The 21,155-nt window shown below is 39.4% G+C and overlaps 2 protein-coding genes across 2 annotated transcripts; both read left to right on the top strand.

Annotated features, from left to right (window-relative positions):
- Positions 1 to 1,154: 1,154 nt before the first annotated feature.
- Positions 1,155 to 3,027, top strand: LOC141696646 (GDSL esterase/lipase At5g45670-like). Its single transcript, XM_074500763.1, has 5 exons — positions 1,155 to 1,494; positions 1,733 to 1,857; positions 1,940 to 2,185; positions 2,267 to 2,522; positions 2,626 to 3,027. Exons 1-5 carry the CDS (start codon positions 1,251 to 1,253, stop codon positions 2,847 to 2,849), a joined length of 1,095 nt encoding a protein of 364 aa, XP_074356864.1. The 5' UTR covers positions 1,155 to 1,250; the 3' UTR covers positions 2,850 to 3,027.
- A 15,541-nt stretch (positions 3,028 to 18,568) lies between these two features.
- On the top strand, positions 18,569 to 20,607 carry LOC141695105 (GDSL esterase/lipase At1g29670-like). Its single transcript, XM_074499361.1, has 5 exons — positions 18,569 to 18,857; positions 18,978 to 19,102; positions 19,231 to 19,476; positions 19,626 to 19,872; positions 20,116 to 20,607. Exons 1-5 carry the CDS (start codon positions 18,611 to 18,613, stop codon positions 20,400 to 20,402), a joined length of 1,152 nt encoding a protein of 383 aa, XP_074355462.1. The 5' UTR covers positions 18,569 to 18,610; the 3' UTR covers positions 20,403 to 20,607.
- The last annotated feature ends 548 nt before the right edge of the window (positions 20,608 to 21,155 follow it).

Genomic DNA, 21,155 nt, shown 5'->3' with positions numbered 1-21,155 from the left:
AAAATATAATTTTCTCTCTGTCACTGGGGATTATTTTGCATTCACCACCTACTCTAGGAGAAAAGAGTTTAAACCGGCATGGAGTCAACCTCAACCTCACTCTCCCATGCAGAGTAACCTTCCAGAGAGTCAAAATATAATTTTCTCTCTGTCACTGGGGATTATTTTGCATTCACCACCTACTCTAGGAGAAAAGAGTTCAATGATTTTGTAGAGGAAAATGAAATCTTAGCTGTAATGCATGAAAATGAACTCTGAGCTCAGTAAGTGTTTTACTGAATACAGTAAATTTGAACACTTTCATAAATAGGCAGTCTTTCATTCATGAGTAACTATTTCTGTGTCTTCATTTTCATGCTACTAAAAAAGCATGAAGTTACCTGACCAGTAAACTCACTTGCTAGAAAAAACATCTCTCGTGCTATGATTTCAATGCCTAGTTTTCAATGCTTTGTCTTCTTTTAATTGCTTGATAAAAAAGTTAAATGCTTTGTCTTGTATAATGAATATGAAATTTTGTCAGAAGGCTGCATTTGCAAAGTCAGTACTTTTGTGATTAAGCCTAAAATCTGCTTAAATTTAACACTCCGGGGACCCTAATAGCGAAATATGAGCATGAGCATCTAAATCCGACTTGGTTTTGTTGTTGGCATGCATTAATCTAAGTGTTTTCCATCTATAACCTGAGTCCTCTCACCGGTATGATACCATGTTAAGAGATAAATGGCTCTAAAACCTCAAGGTATTAGACGTATACCCTTTCAGGATCTACTATTAGTATTCTAACAACTTCATTTCTCTCAACCATTCGAATGCATAATCCTATGTCTATCTTCGCGATAGATCCTGATTATAGACGGACAATATCTACGTTTAGAATCTCTGACACTTGAGAACTTAAAATACTCATCGGTTTACACAAACTCTACGTTTAGAATCTCCACACTTGAGTTTGGGCCTGTGAACTTGATGAACATCTGTTTGTCCTTAATAACACCTCCAGAAATGGTCTTTGGCTACTGCGCAATTATACAATATTATCTCCGCGTGAAATTAATGCTACCTAACAAACTTCTCAACTGTAAAATAATTATTTACACATATTATTTTCATTCCTAACTATATATATAGTCATGTCCAAGCTTCAAGTCTCATGCACATATCACATACTATCTACACTTACATATACCAACTTAAAGGCTTTGAGTACTCTTGTAGTCTTTACCTATTGTCACAATCCATTTGTGAACATGGGTTTTGAGATGAAAAAATGGTTATGTTTGTGCATGATAACTGTGCTGAACTTTCACAGTGGGGCTATGGCTCAGCCTCAAGTTCCCTGTTACTTCATTTTCGGAGATTCGTTGGTCGACAATGGTAACAATAATCAAATCGCATCATTAGCAAGAGCTAATTACTTGCCTTATGGTATCGATTTTCCTGCTGGACCTAGCGGAAGGTTTTCAAATGGTAAAACTACGGTTGATGTCATTGGTAAGTAACTAAACAGTAGTAACGGAGTAACATATAGTTGCCATTGTAGTATGCACTTGTCATTTGTAAATTTTTAAGCTTCTGTTTTTGAGAATTTACCTAAATTCGACATTTGCAGCAACCACTGCATAATCATGGTGCATGCAGTATGCGTACTTTGATTTTTCATTTTTCATGTAATTACATTCTTAACTGTATAACTCAGAAGGAATCTAATAGTTTTTTTCGTACACCATAGCTGAGCTTTTAGGGTTCGACGATTACATCAGACCTTATGCACAGGCACGGGGCCAAGACATACTCAGGGGAGTGAATTATGCATCTGCAGCTGCTGGAATCAGAGAAGAAACTGGGCAGCAACTGGTACTTGATCATTTTTGCAGCAACGTTAAATTCGGTTGTTTTAAAAAATAACATGACTACATGAGCAATTTCTTTGTTACAGGGTGGACGGATTAGTTTCGGTGGACAGGTAAATAATTACAGAAACACCGTATCTCAAGTGGTAAATCTACTCGGGGATGAAAATTCAGCAGGAGATTATCTAAGCAAGTGCATTTACTCGATCGGATTAGGAAGCAATGATTATCTTAATAACTACTTTATGCCACAACTTTACTCCACTAGCCGCAGATATAATGTTCAACAATATGCAGATGTTCTTCTCCAGCAATACAAGCAGCAGCTAGTGGTACATAATTTAGTTCAAATCATAAGTTCAATTTACGGTTAATATGACTATAAGTTGAGATCGAGGTTGTTTGTACTGCAGACATTGTACAACTATGGAGCAAGAAAATTCGCGCTAATTGGAGTAGGACAGGTAGGGTGCAGCCCAAGTGAACTAGCACAAAACAGCCCAGATGGTTCAACATGTGTCGAAAGAATAAATGTCGCAAATGAAATCTTCAACAGAGGGCTTATATCACTGGTTGATGAGCTCAACCAAAATCAGCCTGATTCGAGGTTCACTTACATCAATGCCTATGGGATTTTCCAGGATCTGATTTCTCGTCCCGCAGTTTTTGGTAAAATATTAGCACCATCGGCTCTTATATTCACATCAATTTTCAGTATGTCGTTATTGTAAAAAGACGTTTTCAGTAACGTAATATACAAATTTTTTTTCAGGTTTTACCGTTACCAATGCAGGGTGTTGCGGTGTAGGCAGAAACAATGGCCAAATTACATGTCTTCCATTTCAAACTCCCTGTGCTAATAGGGATCAACATGTTTTCTGGGATGCATTCCATCCCACAGAAGCTGCTAATATCGTCATAGGACGGAGATCGTATGCTGCAGAGTCGCCAACGGATTCATATCCGTATGACATCCGCCGTCTGGCTCAGCTCTGATGAGAGTGAAGACCTTATACCTATAAATATTACATTATAAATTCAAATTTATTTGAGTGTGTACACAAAAATATATGCGCACATACTTGCCATACTAATATTAAACATCTTTGCATTGTTTTGGAATGTGAGCAAATGTATCATCTGTTTCGATAAATCATATTGTATTCTGACAAAATTATTGCCTCTTGGTAATGCATGTGGAAAAGTTGTGTTGGATGAAATATTTATCACCTTCAAAACAAGTGCTTATTGAGCTGTAATAATATTCTTCATTCACATAGAAGTACCAAGAACATTTATCAATCAGAAATGATAAGTACTTGGAAAAATTTATCGAATTCGAATCAATCAAGTACCTGCAGTACCAGAGATGCAGAGACTGCAAAACATACATAAATTTCTACTGTACTAGTTGTGATCATAACATTAAGATATCATATACATTAAAAAGTTCAGAATTAGGAGACAAAATTGGAAGTACAGACTTAATAGCTCAAAAGTCACCCTGCAAGATGTGTTCTTAATCTTCCATACCGCGTTTTATCTACATATAAGCGTTTAAATCTGAACTGTGAATCCTATGTACCGCATTAATAAACGTTTTTAAAACTAGCTGGCACCTTACTCGTGCTACACACCGATATAAAATTTATTTGATAATAATGAAATAATTTATTAAAAAAATATTTCTGATATGTGCAAAAATACTAAAGAAATAATTATAAAATTAAATCTAAGAAAAAAAGAGGAATTGAAATTTAATATTGATGAACAATAATGACAAAATATTTTTAAGATCCGTGAAATTAACAAAAGAACTTGCCAAATATTTGCTGCTACATCTTTTTTCTTCTGATTAATATAGGATAACTTTGGAATGAGGAAGTAAGGCTTGAAGCGGCATATATAAAACTGGCCATTTATGAAAGTCAGCTTTTGAATATGTACTCTTTAATTTCTTCAATGATACAACTTAATACAGGCTAACTTTGTGACCACTTATGAATGTCCATTTGTGAAATGTGGTTTTGTGATGTTTTTTCAAGTGTCATGGCAATCAGTTTAAAATTTTTATGAACAAAATTTTTCTATACTTAATATTTATACAAAATTCCTCGTCATATTCCTAGTATTTTTTGTTATAATTTACTAAGCCAATTTTAAAAAAATACTGATATGGATAGAAAATACATCCTAAAAATATGTTAAATGTCATATTAATTACACTTGGGCTTCTTGTCTAAGGTCTAGTACATGTCTGTTTGGTCTAAACTCATAGCAGACTCGAGACGACCCATGTAGTCAAGACCCACCAGCAGAGGTCGTCAAGGTCCACAAACATAAGTTGTTCATGGACTAGGCCCAATACAGCTCGAAGGGCAGAGACATGTGTCCAAAACGAACACAAAGTCCTACACAAAAGGTTCTGGAGTTCCTTCCCTTATAGGACTCCTAATTACCATCTAAGTTGGAGACTTGTCCTTTAAGTCTCCCAACACAAGTCTAACCCTAGACTCACCTCTATATAAAGGGCTCTACCCCTCAACCTAGAACTACGTTTTTGGCTTGATTCTCTACCACAAAGAGATACGTAGGCATCTTGCAAGGACCGATAGTCCCGAACGCGAGAGCAGTCATTAAAGCTCGAAGCTCACAAATCCTAGCATTAATTACTAAAGCACTCTAATTTTTTATTCCACAATCTTTGGTGCCGTATGTGGGAAGACTATAACAACCATGGTGAACACACGGAGTGGAAACAATAGTGGAACAGACAGTCATGTCCCATCGCGAACAATCGCATCAGTGGTAGAGGTACCACCACACTCAACCTATGCCTCCACCCAAGGAGGAACCCCGGTAGGGGCAACAGAGGCTCAGCCACAAGGGACGAATCCCCCGGCTTCTCTAGGGATGAATCCCCAATATATGTTGTTACATGCACCTGTGAACCCCCAACCTGTGGGGTATGAACACTCAATGATCATGACCACTAACCCCCCTCTTACGGGATGCCTCTATACCTCGAGGTTCGAGAATGTGGAAACTTTAATTGGAGCGAAGCACAAGGGCAGACACCCCAATACATACGTGGCTTGTCTCCTATTCCAGAAGATCGAGAATTTTTTGGACCCTATTCTAACAGTGACTCCGAATCATCGGACGATGAGGTCGCTCTAAGGAGGAGGCGTGCTAGTAAGGAGCCGATGCCTAATACCAACCAGCGACCCAGGAGCACTTAAGGGACAAATCCCCAAGATGTCCCGGAGAGAATCAGGGCTCATGAAGCTGAGATCCAATGGCTGAAGCGCGACATGGAGGCGCACATAACCCCAAGACCTTCAATTATTGTGAGTCAAAGAGATATTCCTCCGATCATAGACCTCGATATTCCAATACCAAGAAGTGTTGTTGCCCCAAGAGCTGATCCAAGTGATTTGATGCCCCTAGGATATCCTGATGATCCAAACCCACCATTCACAGAAGAGATCATAAAAGCCCGTATCTCAAGGAAGTTCAAGATGCCCATTATCAAAGCATATGTGGTCCTGGTGACCCTGCTAATCATGCCAGGACGTTCCCTAACGCCCTGTTGCTACAGCCCATGAACGACGCTATTAAGTGACGGGCCTTTCCTCAAATCCTATTGGGTATGGCTCAAAGATGGTACAACCGTCTGCCCCCAATCTCTATAGGATCTTTCAAAGATTTGAGCCAAACTTTTATCAAGAAATTTTTAAGTGGCATAGTACAAAAAAAGAGTTCATCTTCTCTCATGGGCATAGTCCAAGGAGCAAATGAGTCCCAGAGAGACTGCCTGAACTGATTCACGAAGGAGGCTTTGAAGGTCCCTGATCTTGACGATAAGGAGCTATGATGGCCCTATATCAATGGACTAGGAACGAGTTCTCTAAGATGTCCCTTGCCAAATGCCCTCCTGAAAGCATGTTGCAGCTCCAGGAAAGGGCCGAAAAGTATGAAGAAGACAGCTGTGAGTAATGAACCCGCTGGAAATAAGAAGCGGAAGAGAGATCAAGAGTATGATGCCAAGGACAAGTATCCTCGAATTGGCAAAAGCTCTGACTCCTCTTCTAAGAAGAATTAGCAACCAAGGTTCACTGAATATGCAAGGTTGAAAGCTCCAAGGAGCCAAATCCTTATGGAAATTGAGAAGGACAAAGAGTTCAAATGGCCGAAGCCACTAAAAGGAGACCCCTACAAAAGAGACAAGGGTCGATACTGCAGGTACCACAAAGATGTTGGTCATGATACTGATGATTGTAGATAGTTCAAGGATAAAATTGAGTATCTGATCCGAAGAGGAAAGTTCGGACGTTTCGCCAGAGGTGAGAGGCTAGAGGCCAGAAAAGAGACAATGACCAAAGAGATGATGATCGAAGGGGTAACGACAGGGATCGCAACCCACAGCCTCGAGGGCCAATAATCAATACGATCTCAGGAGGTCTTACAGCAGCTGGGACTCTAAGGAACTCTCAAAAACCTTATACGAGAGAGGTGATGAGCATGGTTAGAGAACCGTCTAAGCGTTGAAGTCAGAGATGACGCTTGAATTTGGTGACCCAGACCTTGAAGGTTTGAAATTTCCTCAGGATGATCCTCTGGTTATCACTCCGTTAATTGGAAATTATCCTGTTATGAGGGTCCTATTGGACAATGGAGCTTCCGTGGATATTTTTTTCCATGACACATTTATAAAGATGGGCTACAATGATTCTCAACTAACTCCATCTGACGCACCCATCTACGGGTTTACCACGTGGAATGCAAAGTCGAAAGAGCAATACAACTTTCCGTAACTATCGGGGAAGAGTCTAGGGAGGCCACGCAAATGTTTACCTTTCAGGTTGTTAAGGCAGCCTCTACTCACAATGCCATCATGAGTAGAACAAGGATCCATGCGTTTAAGGCCGTGCCTTCAACCTACCACATGGTACTGAAGTTCCCAACTTGGAACAGTGTTGGAGAGGCAAAAGGAGATCAGAAAATGGTCTGTAGTTGCTATGTTGCAGCACTTAGTCCTAATGGAACTAGAGGGCAGGTACTCCCCATAAAAGACATGGATGTCCGTGAGAATGAAGAACTTCGAGAAAAGCCGGCAGAGGACTTAGTCCCGATTCTCCTAGACTCCTTAGACCCGGAAAAGGTCACGTATATTGGAGCATCATTAGGCAAGCCATTGAAGGGCCAATTGACCACTTTTCTATAAAAGAACAGTGATGTGTTTGCTTGGACAACAGCTGATATACATGGGATTGATCTGAACCTCATAACTCATAAGCTGAACGTCGACCCAACTCGGAAGGCTGTGAAGAAGAGGAAAAGAACTTATGCCCCTGATAGGTTGGAAGTCATTAAAAAGGAGGTTGAGAATCTCCTAGAAGCTGGATTCATAGAGGACGTGCAATTTCATGAGTGGTTGGCCAACCCGTAGTGGTCAAGAAGGCCAATGGGAAGTGGAGGATGTGCATCCACTTCACTGACTTGAATGATGCTTGTCCTAAGGACTGCTACCCCTACCAAGGATTGATACCCTGATCGATGCCACCGCTGGGCACGAGATGTTAAGTTTTATGGATGGCTTCATCGGTTGCAATCGGATTAAAATGTACAAGGATGAGACCCACATGGTATCTTTCATAACTGACTTTGGTGTGTTTTGTCATCTTGTTATGGCTTTTGGACTTAAGAATGCAAAAGCTACTTACCAAAGGTTGGTAAATAAGATATTTGCCCATCTAATTGGGAAGACCATTGAGGTCTATGTTGACGACATGTTAGTCAAAAGCCTAAGTAAGGTCGATCATATTAGTCACCTCGAAGAGGCATTTGAAATGCTAAGGCACCACAAGATGATGTTAAACCCCAGTAAGTGTGCTTTTGGTGTTGGGTCTGGAAAATTTTTGTCACATGGTCTCTAAGAGTGGAATAGAGGCCAACCCCAACAAGGTCAAAGCCATCCTGGACATGGAGCCACCACGCTCCATCAAGGACGTTCAGAAGCTGATAGGAAGAATTGCAGCTCTAGGGAGGTTCATCTCTAAGTCTAGAGACAAATGTCTGCCCCTTTTCAGAATCCTTCAGAAGGTGAAGAATTTTGAATGGACAGATGAGAGCCAAGAGGCCTTTGAACAACTAAAGAAATACATGACTAAAGCCCCGTTGTTGGCCAAACCAAGTCTGGAGGACACCCTTTATCTGTAGCTAGCGGTATCTGAATAAGCCATGAGTGCAGTCCTCATAAAGGAAGAACAGAAACTCCAGAAGCCTGTATACTATGTAAGCAAAGTGCTCCACGGAGAAGATTTGAATTACTCCACCACAGAGAAGTTTGCACTCGCCCTCATCACAGTATCGAGAAAGTTGAGACCATACTTCCAGGCTCACAAGAGCGAAGTCCTGACAGACCAACCCTTGAGGAACATTCTTCATAGCCCGAAGGCCAGTGGAAGGCTCATCAAGTGGGTAATTGAATTAGGAGAATTTGATATCAATTACAAGCCTCGAATGACTATCAAGGCTCAGGCCTTAGCATACTTCATGGTCGAATGCACCATTAATGACCAAGAAGTCGGGGGAAAGAGATAGTAACCCCAGAAGGAGGAGAGAAAAAGAAGGGTAAAGAAATGGCCTTGAAAGGGTATTGGGTTCTCCATTTTGACGGAGCGTCCAAAATAAAATCTAGTGGTGCAGGCCTAGTCTTGCAAAGCCCTGGTGGGTTCATGATTGAGTATGCTTTGAAGTTGGACCTCCCAACTACAAACAACGAAGCAGAATACGAAGCATTGATAGCCGTCTTAGGCTTGGCTAGAGCCGAAGAGGGCCAAAAACCTGAAGGTCTGTGAAGACTCAAGACTTATAGTTACTCAAGTCAATAGAGAGTTTGAGATCAAAGATGATACTATGGCCAAATACCTGAGAGTCGTGAAAGGAATATTGACTCAGTTTGATGAATGATACGCAGAACATGTTCTGAGAGAGAAGAACACTACGGCTGATGCCCTATCCCAGTTCGCCTCGTTCGAAATCGAGAACTATCCAAGAAATATCTACTTCCAGGTCCTGAAAACCCCCACTATACATGTCATAAATCTGATAGCACCGGTTGGTATGGCAAGTTGTTGGATAGATCCGATCAAAACCCACCTTGAGACTGGGTGGCTCCCCAACGATGCCCAGGAGGCACACAAGCTGTCGATGAGAGCATTGAGATATTCGTTGATTAAAGGCCTTCTCTATAAAAGGTCCTCTGTTATTCCATACCTGAAGTGCTTGAGACCTCTTGAATTAGAGGAGGCGCTTAAAAAATCCCATGAATGGATTTTTGGACAACACTTGGGGGACAGGTCCCTCGCTCATAAGATAACTCGATTGGGATTCTACTTGCCGACTATGCAAGCCGATGCAAAGGCTTATATAAAGAAATGTGACAGGTGCCAGAGGCACTCCCCAATAGTAAGATAGCCCCCATAGAGGCTTATATCTATCAACACACCCATCCTTTTTGCTATGTGGGGAATGGATATACTTGGACCATTCCATGTAGCATCGGGACAGAGGAAGTTCATTGTGGTAGTCATAGACTACTTCACAATGAGGATTGAGGCTAAGGAACTAATCAAGATAACCGCCAAGCAAATTGCCCAATTTTTTTGGGAAAATATGATATGCGGATTTGGAATCCCACGCATCCTTGTCACGGATAATGGGCGATAATTTGATAATACAGAATTTAAAGAGTATTGCGAGGATAACAACATAGAGCTTCACTTCACCTCGGTTGCACACCCACATGCAAACGAGAAGGCGGAAGTTGCTAACAGAATCATTCTTGATGGACTTAAGAAAAGAGTCGAGCGCTCAAGGAACATTTGGGCAGATGAGGTGCTTCCTATACTATGGGCATATCGCACCACCTACAAAGTAGCAATTGAAGCTACCCCATTCATGCTGGATTATGGAGTCGAGGTCATGGTGCCCCAAATATCACACATGGATCCCCTAGGATCGAAGCTAATGTACCAGAGACCTATGAAGAAGATATGAGACTCTCTCTCGAGCTCATTGACGAGGTCAGAGATGAGGCCAATGCCCGCAATGTAGAGCATCAACCAAGAGCCTCCCTCTATTAAAATAGAGAGGTTAAAGAAAGGTTCTTTCAGCAAGAAAACCTGATTCTAAGGAAGATTGAGGCATCGGGAGTCGGGGAGAGAGGAAAACTAGGCCCTAACTGGGAAGGGCCTTATAAGGTCAGGAAGACATTAGGACGAGGATCCTACTAGGGATGGCAAAATAATCTGATCCGACGGATATCCGATACGAAACCCGAAATTTTGGATATACCGAACCCGATTTTTTGGATTCGGATTTGGATATGGATTTAATTTTTAAACTCGGAAATTTTTGGATTTGGATATTAGGTATACCGATCCGAAACCCGATCCGAAATCCCAAACGCTATCTGAACCCGATCCGAACCCGAAATCCGAAAAAAACTCGAATTATTAAATATATACATATATATTTTAATTATATATATAATATTAGAATTTTATATATTACACATTATAATATTATATATATAATATATATATTCTATAATTTACCTTATACATATTATTATATAATTTTTAGAACATATATTTTTATATTTATGTTGAAAATTAACTAATTATAAAGTTTAATGAAATATAATTATTCAATTATTTAAATGGGTGATAAGGTTTATAAGGTTAACAAAACATGTTTTAGTAATAAATCTAAAAAACTAGGTATCAATTGAGTTGATTTTTTAAATATTAACTATACATATAATAACACAATTAATGATGTGGTGGAGTGGTTGAACATGACACATTAAAACTTTTTCTCTACAAGTCGCGTGTTCGATCCCAAGCACTTGCAATATCAATAATTATACAAATTTTCAGATTTCGGGTTCGGGTTTCGGGTATGAATATTCAATTCAAAAAATTTTGGGTTTCGCATATACCCGAATCTGATCCGAAATCTGATGGATCGGGTTCGGGTATTCATTTTCGGGTATTTTTCGGGTTCGGGTATGGATAAAATTTTCGGGTTTGGATATGGATTCTGCAATACCCGATCTGACCCGATTGCCATCCCTAGATCCTACAAGTTGGAGACCCTGAACGGTGACGAAGTGCCCCACACTTGGCACGCTTCAAACCTGATGGTTTATCATGTTTAGGAAGTTTATGATATTATCCTTGTACTTAGTATTAAGTTTATGAATAAGGTCGACGAAACCCTTTTATGTAAGGGTTGAACCCGTTTCTCAGAGATATTATCTATTAATGGAAGTTTATTTTTATCATCTTTTCTACCAATTTATTTAAGTACAAGCATCTAAAGAATGCAAGTCCTGAAGGACCAAATGCCGAAAATAAAACACAAGTATGAAACAAAATCAAACAGAATGCATAGATTAGGATCCCGAAGGATATAAGTTAAGTCCCGAAGGACCAATAGGGTACAAGTAAATATAATCCAAATAAACAAAGTCTGAAAATATAGCCACATGCAGCAACCAAAGCCATGCAAGGCCATAACAATCACTCTTTTGAAGAGCCCTCCTCCTCGTCATTCCCCTCTTCCTCATCCTCTTCCTCATCCGAACCTGCCTCGGAGGAAGAGTTGCTACTACCTGCAACCGGCCCCCTGATTCTCCCAAAAAGGGATGCTTTGGAGCTGGGGCTACCCGAAGGGGCCTTGCCATTGGAACCGAAACCCCGCGGTTGGAATTGGATTGAGACCGCATGCGGGGAGTCTCAGGCACAGACCTGGAGGCCTTTCCGGATGGGTCCATAACAGGTAACTCGCAGGGGCATGAGACGAGACCCGGGTCGACCACGTCGGGATACATGTCATGAACATCTTTCACTCCCCTCTTCCAACCTAAAGCTAGGTTAATAGTGCGCATCTCACCGTCGTGCTCATCCATCATCTTAGTAAATCACGAGGATCTATGGTATGAGTCCACGAGCTCTTTCCACTCCTTCTTCCTTTTCTCCTCCACTTTAAAGCACTTCCCCTCCAAGGCAGCAATCTTGCCCTCCGCTTCGTGAGCTTTGGACTCCCACTCATCCGAAGAGATCTTCATCTTGTTCATTATGGACTGCAGTACTGTATAGTCACTTCTTATCTTCATACTTTGAGTAGATGATACAGCGAAGTAAGCATTGGTCTGACAAGGAGAACATAAAATGGAGTTATAAAAAGTTTAAGCCAAAAGGGCTGAGTCCCCAAACACCAGACCTGGCCGACTAGACACCCTTGGCCTGTAGAGGATCCTGCCCCTAGGTCGACCAGCCTTGGCCGACTAGCATGAAATGGGCCCTTTTGACTAAGCAGAATCCCTATAGGGTTGGTTCCTATAAAAATTTTCAAATTCTAAAAAAAGTGTACTTAAACGAAAGTTTATTTAAGTTAAAATGCACCTGATACAAGGCTTCATCCCCCAGCATCTCGGCTTCAAGTAGTTTCTCACTATATGAGACAAATAGAAGGTCGAGAGAAGTAACACAGTTCTTCAACCACTCGAGGGCTAAGCCCGGACTGCTAAGCACCGAGTCATTAGTGGAGATACCCCAAAAAAATTTCCAAGGGATTCTTGCACTCCCTTCAAAGTCTTTAGTCCACTTCTGGACGGATCCACATATTTCAAGGAAAGCATGAATCTTAGGGACACGGTTCACTTGCTTGGCTACATCCCGAGCCATTCTTCCCGTGACCACGTCGCTCTTATTGGACATGGCATCAAGAGCCTCAACAGCTGTAATAAGATGAAAAGAAGATAGATATAAGAATAAACTTGTACAAAATTGAAGTAGAATAAAAATAAATACCCTCTTTAGAGAGGCTTCTAATGCTAGCCTCGACGAGCTTAGTTTCCGTAACGAACTCCCAAAAGGGGGTTCTCCCGTCATCATCAATAAGGAGGTCATGGGAAAGAAGCTCATCATCCGAAAGGTTGAGAATGTAGTGAGAACTGTCAATCGGACTGCTGAATTCACGTCTGAAGTACACCCCCCAGTCTCCATCCTTCCATTCCAAGATCATAAACTTCTTATTCCAGTTATGGTTTGAGTCAAGAAAAGAGAACTCATGTTCACTATGTGAGGAACATGAGGTCTATATTGTATCACAACCCAGCCAGGTTTGTTCAGAGGAGAAGCTTTCATCATGAAGATGCTTCGGAACATTATTACGCTCAATGGGATGCCCAAGTCGTGGCACCTCACTATGAAGAGAATGATAAAAGCCCATTCGTTGGGGTAAAACTGACATGGATGGATCTTGAGCTTGGCCAGAAGCCTCGGGATAAAGGGGTGTGGTAGAAACCTTAGCCCGGACTTCAGGGCTGCCTTGTATACAAATAGTCTCTAGGGACTGAGATTGCAAGCCTTTTCACTAGTCTTAGCCTTACGAACCTATAATCATTCGGGCCAAGGGTAACCCGGCCTGATCTCTTCAACATCCTCTTCACGAAGCATACTCATGTGGTGTAACGCATCAAAGTAGACAGTACTTGGTTACTCATCTGCCCTTTCATCCAGCATGCTCTTCAGACTGTTAGAATAACGATTAATAGAGAAAGGGGAAACAAAAACTATACCTTGCAAAGATCAAATTGTAGCCCTCTTGTGCATAGCCTCCTTCATGGAGACAAAAGATCTGCTAGGACCTTGACCTTGAGATATCTTTGAAAATCTTGAAAAGTTGAGAGCTTGTTAAAGGCTTGAGAAAATTTGAGAAGTTGAGAAATGAAAGTGCGAATGAAAAGGAACACTTCTCATCTTCTTTTATAGGGAAACAGTACTTGCTATAGCAAGTCGTAACTCTGTCTGGTTCGCGTTAGCAGGTACCTCTCGAAAGAACACCAAAAAATGGTGGAGAAAATTGATCAAAAAAGTAGAAGGGACGACATAATGAACGAAGAAAATGATGTAGGACACTGCTTATCTTATCAGTCCCCCAAAAAAAGCCTGGCTGAGGAAAAATACAAGTCATTAGTCTTAGCTAAGGGCTTATTACGCTAATCACCATGATTAGCAAAGCTTATAAGGATTAGAACAATATTAGGTTCTCAGCTGAACAAGTTTCGTGAAGGCCAGAGTGCTCATGAGTACGGGAACAGAACGTTCTCCTCATAACTGATTAGACTACCCTACAAGAGACCCCCGAGACCTACTAAGAGTCGGGTTGCCGACCGGGCTACAAATGAAGCCTTGAGGCCAACCAGGACCTCTGTAGGATAACACGGAGGGCTCCAAGATCTACCAAGGGCAGACCTGTCCGACCACGCTATAAATAGAGCCTTTAGGCCAACCAGGAGCCTCTGTAGGAGAGCCATGAAGACCTACAAAGAGTAGACCTGGCCGACCAGGCTACAAATGAAGCCTTGAGGCCAACCAGGAGCCTCAGTAGGAGAGCTCTGAGACCTTCCAAAGATGTTCTGGAGACCCTCCTGTAAAAGTTTTTGCAAATTCGTAAAAAAGGTTTTCCTTCAACGGAAACAATTTCGCGAAGACTAGGACGTCCACTAGAACGAGTTCCATAAATATCAGAGCGTTAGTGAGAACAAGTTCCGTGAAGACCAGAGGGTTCACGGAAATAAGTTTCGTGAAGAATAAAGCGTTCACTGTAGCAAGTTCGGAGAACGTTTCCTTCCGGCCGACAAGACCACCCTGAGAGTGGCCCCAAGGCCTACCAAGAGCAGACCTGGCCGACCAGGCTACAAATGGAGCCTTGAGGCCGGCTAGGGGCCTTTGTAGGAGAGCCCTGAGGCCTTTGAAGTTGTTTCGGAGACCCTCATGTGAAATCTCTTGAAAAATTTCTTGGAAATGATAAATCTCAGTGGAAGTAAGTTTCGTGAAGACTAGAACGTCTACGAGAACAAGTTCGTTAGAGTATAGAACAACCTGTAAAACAAGTTCGAACAAGTTCAATAGAGTACAGAATGTTTAGTAGAATGAGTACAAAATGTTCAGTATAATGAGTATAACACGTTCACTGAAACAAGGATAGAAGAACCACAAGGGACTCTAGGACCCCAATGAGATTAATTACATGGATGATCAAGAGCAAGAAAAGCCTAGCAGAATACATGAAGGGCTTGAGTCCTGATAGAAGGTTCTGCAAAAAAAAATGGGACAAACACCCCTGGCCAGTAGGGGACAGGAGGTCTTGCCCCTAGCAACCAGGCTTGGCCGAGCAGGTTGCAATGAAGCCTTGGGGCCGAGCAGGACCTCCTGCAGGCTGCCCTGCAGGATGCCCTGCAGGAAGTCCTGCAAAGTCCCGGCGACCCCATGCGAAATTTTTTGAAATTTTTTGCAAAAATAGGGAAAATTCAAATAATTCAAAAAAAATTAAAATTTTCAGGATTTTAAGATTAGCCCCGATTATGGCGATTAGTGAGACCAACCCCGATTAGGGCCGATTAGTGTATATAGTAATTAACCCGAATTGGGGGGGATTAGTGACTCGTGTGATGAAATTAGCCCCAATTAGCGTCGTTTAACCTATTCACTCAAGTGATTAGTGTGAATTAGGGATAATTAGTATCTTATGCATACTAATTAGTCCTGATTAAAATAAATTGGCCCCAATTAGGGCAGATTAGCCTCGATTAAGGCCAATTAGTGCATTCTAGCTTAAAATTAGGCTCTTTTAAACCTAGTTAGCAGCTTATACATGGAAATTAGCCCTGATTATAGCCGATTAGCCCCGAATAGGGCTTGTTATCAGTTTTTACCCTGTAATTAACCTTGACGAAGATTAAGGGATGATAAGTGCTCATTTTTTAGTCCCGATTAAGATGGTTTAGTGTTAAACACTATCCAATTAGCCTGTGTAAAGGCCTAAACTGTGTATATTCGCACTATATAAGTCATTGTAAACGTGTAGGTCACTCCACACTTTACGATAAAACGGTAACATCCCTGAAGAGCCGACACCCATGAAGACCGATACCCGAGAAGGGCCAAAAGTACACCGAGTCGCGAAAAGACCATTATAACTTCCACGAAAACTCGAGCAATATTCCCGGAAGTTGGGGGGCAAATGATATTGATAGAAAATACATCATAAAGACACATTAAATATCACATTAATTACATTTAGACTTCTTGTCCAACGTCCGGTACAGGCCTTTCTGGTCTAAGCTCATAGCAGACTTGAGACGGACCCTGTCGTCAAAGCCCACCAGCAGAGGTCGTCAAGGTCCACGAACATAAGTTGTTCACGGAATTGGCCCAACACGGCTGGAAGGGCAGAGACATGTGTCCAAAACGAACTCAAAGTCCTACACAGAAGGTTCTGGAGTTTCTTCCCTTATAGGACTCTTAATTACCATCTAAGTTGGAAACTTGTCCATCAAGTCTCCCAACATAAGTCTAACCCTAGACTCACCTCTATATAAAGGGCTCTACCCCTCAACTTATAACTACATTTTTGGCTTAATTCTCTACCACAAAAAGATACGTAGGCATCTTGTAAGGACCGATAGTCCCGAATGCAGGAGCAACCATTAAAGCTCAAAGCTCACAAATCTTAGTATTAATAACTAATGCACTCTAATTTTTATTCCACAACAAATACTCTCTCGTATAAAGTTCGAAACAATGGCTACATATATATGACCATCTTATAAAAATATATAACATACATATTATAACACACATAAATATATATGGCTCTATTAATGTACATCCGCATGACAATTTAAGAAGAACTATCTTAGATAGAATTACAACATTGGCCTACATATGTATGAAAATTTATGAAGAACTCAGTTCAACCATCATATAGATGTTTATTAGTTATACATAATTTTTTATTTTTTCATGATATGAAATTATAAATTTGAATTATTACCTTCAAAAAATGAAGTTGCACAAATTATTTGCTACAAAAATTATTGAAAATTAATGAAATAGTTCAAGGTGCTTATGTAATAATAATCACAGTTATTCAAATTTATTTTACAGTAAAATTAAATTAAAAACCAATATTTTTTCAAATTTTAAGAGATGGACTTTTTGTAGTGCTCAAATATAATTATTATGATATATTAGAATAAGATTTTATATTTTTTGAAATAAAATTTTACAAAATAAGATGAGATTTTATAATAAAATCAACTATTCGCAGTCTCCATATATGTATGTATGACAATCATACTTGTAGAAATAAATTTTGGGAAAATGAATTTTTTCATCACCCAACTTATCGTATTTTTAGGAACTTACCATTCAATTATAATTTTTTTTTCTTTTTCTCACTAATGTTAGGTTCATATTTTTTTAGTTACTAACGTTAGATTAGCATTATTTCAATTTTTTGTAGCATTTTTAAAACATAGTGGTATTCTGTAATATTTTAATGATTTAATACATGTCTATACCTTTATATATATATATAGTACATCATATGTCCCCAAGACGTTTACCTTGGGTGATGAGAGTTTGACACTCATTTTAAGGCTCCTAATAGATGTAGTTCATAAATTATTTTAATTTTTTTCTTCTGAATAATAATATAAATTTTACATTTTATAATTAATACTAATTTTCATTTTATAAGTCTATTGTGTTAAAAATTATATTGTGAAATATTTTTTCATAATTTTCTCTTATATTATTGGTTGAAACTGTATAATATTTTATTTACGAAAAAAGAAGAAGAAATTGTCTACTTTTTAATACTAATTATATCTATATCAATTAATACTAATTATTTTAGGTTAAATATAATATTAGTCGAAGTATTTTTTGATTACTTACCTTCACTTTTTTTATTATAATTTACAATTAATATAAATTTTTTATTAAAAAGGATATTACAAAACGATCATATAGAACTTATTTGAAATTATCTAGTTTTTGATTGGTTGGTACGGTAGACAAAACATGATTAGTTTAACTACTTGACTATTTATTGGATTATGATTGACCGGAATTCTCTGGCCTCTGATTGGTTACAAAAAACCCAACCTTTGTAGGAGAGGACTTTTCGAATGCAGTAACCATTGTTGTGATCTGCATTATCTCTGTGTTCTGTACTGCTAAGAGTTGCAATGCAGATCTCTCTGAATCCAATCCAAAGTACCTAGCTAATTGTGTGGTAGATAATGAATGGATGACAAATAGAGACTCCTCGAACAGACACATCGTTATCTTTCTGATATCAGTCCGATCACGTTTTTTATTTTCCTTATCGACAATTTGCTCAAATGATTAATCAAAAATGAAAAATTTTACAACTAATGTTCTATTATAGGCACGAGGAAAACGATTTCACAAAAATGGGGCACGCATGTATGTTAGGTAGGATACATGGTTTAAGTAGAACCTGATGAGAGACAAACAGATTAAATCATAATTTACGTAGTTACATGGTCAATGCACTTTAAAATACGTGTACAATGTCGAGGTGGACAGGTATTTTGAAACGAAGGGAGTAAACAAATTCTCCGTCAAGTAACCGTACTAAAAGATTAGCACAACTGAGATTCTGTTTGCTGTACGAAATACATTGACGTTTGACAGTTGGGAATTGGGGTCTGCAGTTAGTTGGAAATTAATTTAATTTCATCAGTCGGTCATTAATCGAAATGTTGAATAGTCATTGTTCTGTTTCTTTGTTTATAAGTGCTGCTTTGTTCTACTTTCTAGGCACCAACATTCTTCATTGCACAAATAATTAGTTTTTCCTCAATGGCATCTGTTGCCAACTCATGCTTCTTGATCATATTCATGATTTTGAAGTTACAAATAGTGATTGTTAGCTCTGAGCCACAAGTCCCCTGTTACTTCATTTTCGGGGACTCGATAGTAGACAATGGCAATAACAATGGCCTTGTCACTGAGGCTAAAGTGAACTATCCTCCCTACGGCATTGATTTTCCTGGAGGAATTGCAACCGGAAGATTCAGCAACGGTGAAACCAGTGCAGATGTTCTAGGTATTTCTATTTTCACCATGTAGTTCTTTCAAAAGTTCGATTTAGTCCTTATGATTTAGCTTAAGAGTCTTATCTGTTTGAAATGTCTAATTAAAAGAACATGAAAAATGTGTATCACAGGGAAGCTTCTAGGTTTTTCTGATTACACTCCACCCTTCGTAACTGCAAAAGGCTCCGAAATCTTGAAAGGGGTAAATTATGGATCTGGAGGAGCTGGAATTCGTGCAGAGACCGGAAGAAACCTGGTAAATATAGCCTAAATTGTTTAAAAAACATTATAAGCACAAAGTAATTCAACTGTAGTCTGTAGACGATCGACTACCAGTGAATGTACGACTAGTCTGATGTCGATGATTTGTGTTTTCTCACACAGGGAGGACGGATTAGCTTAGATCAACAGTTGCTTAATCATGGCATTACAGTTTTGCGAATCATTGGTTTACAGGGGAACATAAGTTTTACGAAAGAGTACTTAAGCAAGTGCCTTTACACAGTTGGAATGGGAAGTAATGACTACATCAACAACTACTTCATGCCTAAGGAGTACATTACAAGCAGGCTGTATACACCAGATGAATATGCAGATGTCCTTATTCGACAGTACTCGAGACAGCTTGAGGTAGCATACGATTCTTTATACAATGATAATTAAAATTTACCAGTTTCTACTGAATTATAATGTCTAAAATTCAATTTCAATCCATTCGATTCAATTTCATAAATGCATCATGTCTCCTATCCTAATAGTAATGTTTCTGGTATTTGTAGATTTTATACAATTACGGAGCTAGAAAAGTTGCCATTTTTGGACTCGGTCTCGTAGGCTGTACCCCAGCAGAGATTTCGATATATGGTGCAGATGCATCAGGGTGCGTCGACAAGATCAACGAAGCAGTTGCATTATTCAACCAACGAATTAAGCCACTTGTTGACGACTTCAATAGCAATCTCGCGGATGCAATGTTCATCTACATCAATAGTACTAATCATTCTCTGGAAAGTCCTACTTCTGCTGGTATGTTACATTCGTCTTCATCGTAAAAAATTTCATTTTTGCTGACAAAATTCTTTCAGAAATTGATGTTGGGCTTTGCTTAGCTGACCTAACTTCACATTAGTATGATATTGTCCGCTGGGCCTCATACTAATAGAGTTATCTGACTTCTTATATTCTAGCAATCTGCCTCCCCCATAAACGATGTGGGATAACTCCTAATAATCGATTCTTCTCTCTAATCGCATTTTCTCAAAATTTCAGACATTTCGGTCATAAGCACTCCATGCTGCACAGCTTCACTTAGCTTCGGAAAAGGACAGTGTGAACCAAACCTACCTCCGTGCAGCAACCGGGATAGTTACATTTTCTGGGATGAATTTCATACAACAGAACACGCTAATAAAGCGAGTGCATTAAGATCGTACGTGGCTGCTTACCCGTTGGACTCCTACCCGATGGATATTCGCAGCTTGGCACTTTCAGAAAACTTGCCAAAGATTGTGGTTTCTCAAAGAAGGCAACAAACTATGCTTTTGGCCAAAGAATAAAAGCTAGCAAGCAAGAGTACAGCACAGTCTGTGAAATGTGGCTTCATAAACTCAAAACATCTATATTCGGAGTGTCAGTTGTAAAGTTCTGTGTCAATTGTAAAGTTCTGTGGCTTCATAAACGCAAACATGTGTCCATATTTTGTAAAGTTATTCTATTAAATATTCGGAATAAAACAAACACGTCAAGTTGTTGGAAATAAATTTGGTTCGTCGGGTCCGGCACATGCGAATACTAGATAAATTTGATCACATGCACACAAATATCAGTGGTCTAACTCTTGATTTCTCTAAAAGAGGTCAAAAATTTGACCACGTCGTTACCGTTTGTACGTGAATTTAATTACCATAAATATAATAAAACAGTTTAAAAAAAAGAAGATAAATGCAATATTAAGTTAATCCTGTTATTGATTGAGTACAAATTTATCATATTTTAGTAAAAATTGTGAATTACGAATAAAGATAGTGTTTCCTAAATATACTAGAATTTATGTTTCAGGTCAACAAGATATAAATTTAATTGATAATTAACTAGCTCGGTAACTCGAAAATGATCACAAAATTGTTCTCGAATGACAAGTGACATCAATTTATTGGTGTGATTCATATGCACGCCGAACATTTAAGAACCTAATAATTGAGTAATGTTAAGTAACTTAAAAATGATTACTTCCTCAGTCCCACTGGATTCTTTACATTACTTTTCGGCACGTTTTTCAATGCTCATTTAATGTATACTTCCATAATATT

Source organism: Apium graveolens, chromosome 11, assembly GCF_009905375.1.
Source record: "Apium graveolens cultivar Ventura chromosome 11, ASM990537v1, whole genome shotgun sequence".
In the NCBI taxonomy this organism is placed as follows: Eukaryota; Viridiplantae; Streptophyta; class Magnoliopsida; order Apiales; family Apiaceae; genus Apium; species Apium graveolens.
The sequence above is the reverse complement of the archived record's forward strand: the minus strand, read 5'-3'. Positions and strand labels throughout refer to the sequence as shown.

Coding starts and splice junctions, on each gene's coding strand:
- LOC141696646 (XM_074500763.1), top strand. CDS start 1,251: ATGGGTTTTGAGATGAAAAAATGGTTATGTTTGTGCATGATAACTGTG. Junction 2,186..2,266: donor AATACAAGCAGCAGCTAGTG/GTACATAATTTA, acceptor TTTGTACTGCAG/ACATTGTACAACTATGGAGC. Junction 2,523..2,625: donor TTCTCGTCCCGCAGTTTTTG/GTAAAATATTAG, acceptor ATTTTTTTTCAG/GTTTTACCGTTACCAATGCA.
- LOC141695105 (XM_074499361.1), top strand. CDS start 18,611: ATGGCATCTGTTGCCAACTCATGCTTCTTGATCATATTCATGATTTTG. Junction 18,858..18,977: donor AACCAGTGCAGATGTTCTAG/GTATTTCTATTT, acceptor TGTGTATCACAG/GGAAGCTTCTAGGTTTTTCT. Junction 19,103..19,230: donor CAGAGACCGGAAGAAACCTG/GTAAATATAGCC, acceptor TTTCTCACACAG/GGAGGACGGATTAGCTTAGA.